General features: G+C 52.3%; 1 protein-coding gene across 1 annotated transcript in view; it reads left to right on the forward strand.

Annotated features, from left to right (window-relative positions):
- Nucleotides 1-4,691, forward strand: part of BBA_10258 (pol-like protein) — a gene marked incomplete at both ends in the record, with an annotated part of 5,267 nt that overhangs the window by 299 nt on the left and 277 nt on the right. Inside the window, 3 exons of the mRNA XM_008605355.1 lie at nt 239-1,516; nt 1,677-3,107; nt 3,162-4,682. Coding sequence (XP_008603577.1) covers nt 239-1,516; nt 1,677-3,107; nt 3,162-4,682 — 4,230 coding nt within the window. The remainder of the gene's footprint in view (nt 1-238; nt 1,517-1,676; nt 3,108-3,161; nt 4,683-4,691) is intronic.

Raw genomic sequence — 4,691 nt, forward strand, 5'->3', positions numbered from 1 at the left:
GAGACACAGAACTACCACAAATGGCCACCTGTGTGATAGAGTTGTCTAAACTGAAGACAAAGGCACAGTTGACCAGACTTTCTTTGTCTTCAGGGCCGACGACAGCCAAATCCATAGGTAGATAGAACGCTGCATAGCTGCCACAACGGCGGCTGGGACAGTCTATGAATAAGAAGAAGAAGAAGTAGAAGCTTGGGGGAAAATGCAGAATTCATCGTGCCAACCTACGGAGTAATAGTCCACGGCATCCCAACCAACTCTCTCAATATCAAGGACCAAGAAACCACTATTCAGCAGATGCTAGCGGACAATCACACAGTCATTCCCAGTGCCAGGATCTCTTACATCGGATGGCTCACGAAGGAGGCCCATCTAAAGCGCGCATCGTCGATTGTGGTTGAATTTATAGAACCCGAGATGGCAAATGCCATCATCTACGCCGGAATGGTGTGGTATGGCCAAATTCACCAATGCCAACTCTATGACCGCGCCTGCCGAGTGAAGCAATGCTTTCGCTGCTATAACTACGGTCATATCGGCACTCAATGCAACGCATCCCAAACTTGTGGCTATTGTGCCGAGCAACATGAGTCAAAACACTGCTCGCGGAAGGGTGTGGAGGGATTCGCACCACGATGCGCAGTTTGCAAAGACGCTCACACTGCATGGAGCAATGCCTGCCCAGCAAGAAAGAAAGAACTACAGAGAGTGGAACAAGCCAAGGAATCCCGCGACATCTACTGGCATGTGCCACGGAAGGAGATGCCGGCACAATCCGGAATCACGAACACAAACCACGCCGACAGCACCAGAGATACCGACGGCAAAGTCAGCAGGAGCAACACGCGCCGTGTCTTAACTCCAGTACCAGCCCCGGCCTCAAGCCCGGCTCCTCCCCGTCTAATCGCCCGGCGCTCGACAAACGCCCTGATGCCGATAGTGGTGGAAGTAGACTCACCACCGGCAGTGCAGGACCAACAAATACCGCAGGCCACGCAAACCGGGACCGCACCAGAACTAATAATGACACCAACAGCACCGAGCCCATCAGTGGAAGATATTTGGATGAACCCAGAGCTCACGGCCGAATGTACTGAGCAGTCTACCATCGATCCACAGCTCACGACTACCGATGAGCCTACCGCAGCCACACCTACGGCATATCCAGAGGAAGGAGTGCTCGGTTTCTCAACACAAGAAGCCGACGACTGGCTACAAAGAATCGACTTAGACAATTGGGTGGACGAGGCTGAAGAGGATGAGTCGTCCCCACTTACATCCGTGGCAACAGACACCCGCACGGCCCAAGGCCGGATCTACAAGGCGTGTAACTGCCCTGAACATCAGGAAATCTACAGCAACTGGCCAACGGAGAATGCGGAGTTGACGATCACCCGGTGTATGAAGACATGCATGTATTGTGGAAAAGACTTTGAAAACGCCGCAGACCTGCGCAAGCACATGAGGAGGAAAAAGTACGCAACACGAAACATCTCGGTAGCCATTCAAACTGGGGGTAGATGGGGCACGAATTCCCCGGCCTGGACTCGCAGAAGCCACACCGAGCCCCCTCCACATTGGCCAACAAATCGGATCATCAGAAGCCAGTCAGTCACAAATTGTACCAGCGAGACACGACGCGCATGTTAGGAGGCCGACCACTGTGCATCTTACAGTACAACGTCAGGAAATCCAAGGAATCGTCCTCGCAAGCCTCTTCCAGAATGGAGGAATCGCGGACTACGACATTATTGCGATCCAAGAACCTTGGCGTAATCAATTTATTAACACATCCTTCCATCCCCTCAAAACACATTTTCAGCTCATGTACCTCGACAACCCGGCAACGCGAGCGTGCCTCTATATCAATAAACGTATCAGCCCCAGCACGTGGCAGGTGACATACGTCTCAGCGGATATCATCTCTCTCACAATCAGCAACTCAGGTGACGACAATCCGATCCACTTGTGGAACGTATACAACGAGGTGGGAACCGATACACTATCGATCTTAGCAGAGGCTCTCAGCCAGCAGCATCAACATCACGAAATTATTTTGCTCGGAGATTTCAATCTACATCACCCTCTCTGGTCAACACGACATCACCGAGGGGTGGCAAGGTCGCGAGCAGACGAGCTTCTCACTATCTTGGAAAACTTCCAGCTTCAACTCCTCACGGTGCCAGGCACTGCAACGCACATATGGAAGGATGGAGACTCAACAATCGACCTGACGTTCGCTACAGAGACGTTGGCAGCTCGCACAATTCACTGCAAGATTGCCAATCAACTGGACTGCGACTCAGACCACCTCCTATGGATGTGGCAATTGACTGGTATTTTCAGCCAGCGACACTGGCAAAGAAGCGTCTGGGCCAAAACGGATGTACAGTTACTGAGGAGAAAAGTGAAAGAACTCCTACCCAACGGGCTAGAAGCAGAAAGGTTGAGTAGCAACGATGAAATTGATGCCTGCGTCACTGCCATTATCAAGGCACTAGACGCAGGCATTAACGAGTCAACGCCGTGGTCTAACCCATCTCCGCGTTCAATCCCAGGATTTGACGTGGAATGCAAGGAAATCTGCAAGGAAGTTCAACGGCTCCGTCGCACATGGCAGCGAACAAGACACGACGAAGACTATGAAGCATACCGGCAAGCTTGCAATCGAAAAGGACGCCATATTCAGAAGACACTCCGCAACTCGCATCGACAGAGGGTGGAGGAGGCTTCCACATGCCGATCGGGCCTGTGGAAATTGGTAAAATGGGCAAAGAATAGGCATACACCACCCTCAGCCTGCACACCAGCTCTGGTTACGCCCGATGGCGGGCTGGCCGAAGGGCCGGAGGAAAAGGCCGAGGTGCTGCGCCAGTCATTCTTCCCACCACCTTCGCAGGCCGACCTGTCGGACATTGAAGGTTACCAATACCCTGCAGCGATCGAGTGTCCCGCACTTACTTCAGCGGAAATTAAGAAAGCAGTGAAGTCCGCATCCCCAAATAAGGCACCAGGCATGGACGGAATTATCAACGGTATTTTACACGAAACCCTCGACATCCTCCTTCCGCACCTTCACAAACTCTTCAATGCATGTCTCGAACAGGGTTAATGCCCTTCACATTTCAAGGAAGCAGTAACAGTGGTCTTGAGGAAGCCAGGAAAAGACGACTATTCACAACCTAAGTCGTACCGCCCAATTGCCCTTCTCAACACGTTGGGAAAGGTGCTGGATGGTGTGATTGCAAACCGACTGGCTTATTTAGCCGATACCTTTCAACTACTGCCCCGTCGGCACACTGGAGGGCGAAAGCTCACCTCAACAGAGCACGCAATGCATATGCTCCTTCAGCGCATACATCAGGCCTGGTCTGAAAGCAAAGTCGCCACGCTACTGCTACTGGATGTGTCGGGCGCCTACGACAATGTTTCTCACGAGAGACTCCTACACAACCTTCGGAAGCGCCGGATTGATACAAAAATCGTTCGCTGGGTAGCTTCGTTTCTCAGTGATCGGTCGACAACACTAAAACTACAGGAATACACGGCGCCATCGGCACCGATTAAGACGGGAATCCCGCAAGGATCTCGCATGTCACCCTATCTCTACTTGTTTTACAATGCAGATTTGGTAGAAGATTGCAAAACCGAAAATACAGAAGCGGTAGGATATATTGATGACGTATCTATTCTGGCAGTCGGGCCTTGTTCAGCTCGCAACTGCAAAACCCTCAAAGCCGTCCACCGCAAAGCTGAAGAATGGGCCGCTGAACACGGCTCACAATTTGCACCTGCTAAATACGAGCTTGTGCATTTCACCAGAGACTCGAAGGCGAATTGCACGCATGCGCTCCGTCTGCCACATACCAAGGTGAAAGCATCCCCATCGTGCAAGTACTTAGGCGTCCAAATGGACACGAAACTGCGATGGGACTATCACCGAGAGAAATTAGAAGCTGGAGCTACCTCGAGACTGTCTGCTCTCTCGGCTCTGGCCTCGTCATCATGGGGCACAGGTCTGATGAATCTTCGTCAAGTATACAGAGCTGTGATCGTACCCCAGATGCTATATGGCTGCTCAACATGGTTCATACCTGGCTCGGGATACAGAAACAGAGGAAGCTCGATGATAAGTGCTATTAAGAAGGTACAACGACGCGCGGCACAGATCATCACGGGAGCGTTCCGGACGACAGCGGGTGGCGCAGTCGATCTCGAGGCGCATCTGCTACCAGTGCTTCAGCAGCTTGAGCAAACGGCGGTTGAAGCAACGCTGCGCATTAGAACAACACCGCTTTTCAACGACATGGCGGTGATCGAAAGAGCTGGGGAGAGGGAGTACCAACTTCGCAACGCGGCGAGCCCTCTTGACCGATTTTCAACAATATTGGAGGACAAGTTCGGCGTCCAACTCAATCAACTCGAAAAACGCCAGCCTCATGTGGTGCCACCTTGGTGGACGCCACCGGTTGTTCACATTGCAAAAACGGCTGCAAAGGCCATCAAAACGCACGATGCCATAGAATCAGGGACGATCTGTATATACACTGACGGCAGCGGCATTAACGGCCACGTCGGCGCAGCTGCGGTCGCACCTGATCTCCAGTTCGATGGCATCAGCGCAAAACGGACACAGTACATGGGCATCTCCGACGTATTCACAGTATACGCCGCGGAGCTCCGTGGGCTAG

The sequence above is a fragment of the Beauveria bassiana genome, assembly GCF_000280675.1.
Source record: "Beauveria bassiana ARSEF 2860 unplaced genomic scaffold BBA_S00110, whole genome shotgun sequence".
Classification (NCBI taxonomy): Eukaryota; Fungi; Ascomycota; class Sordariomycetes; order Hypocreales; family Cordycipitaceae; genus Beauveria; species Beauveria bassiana.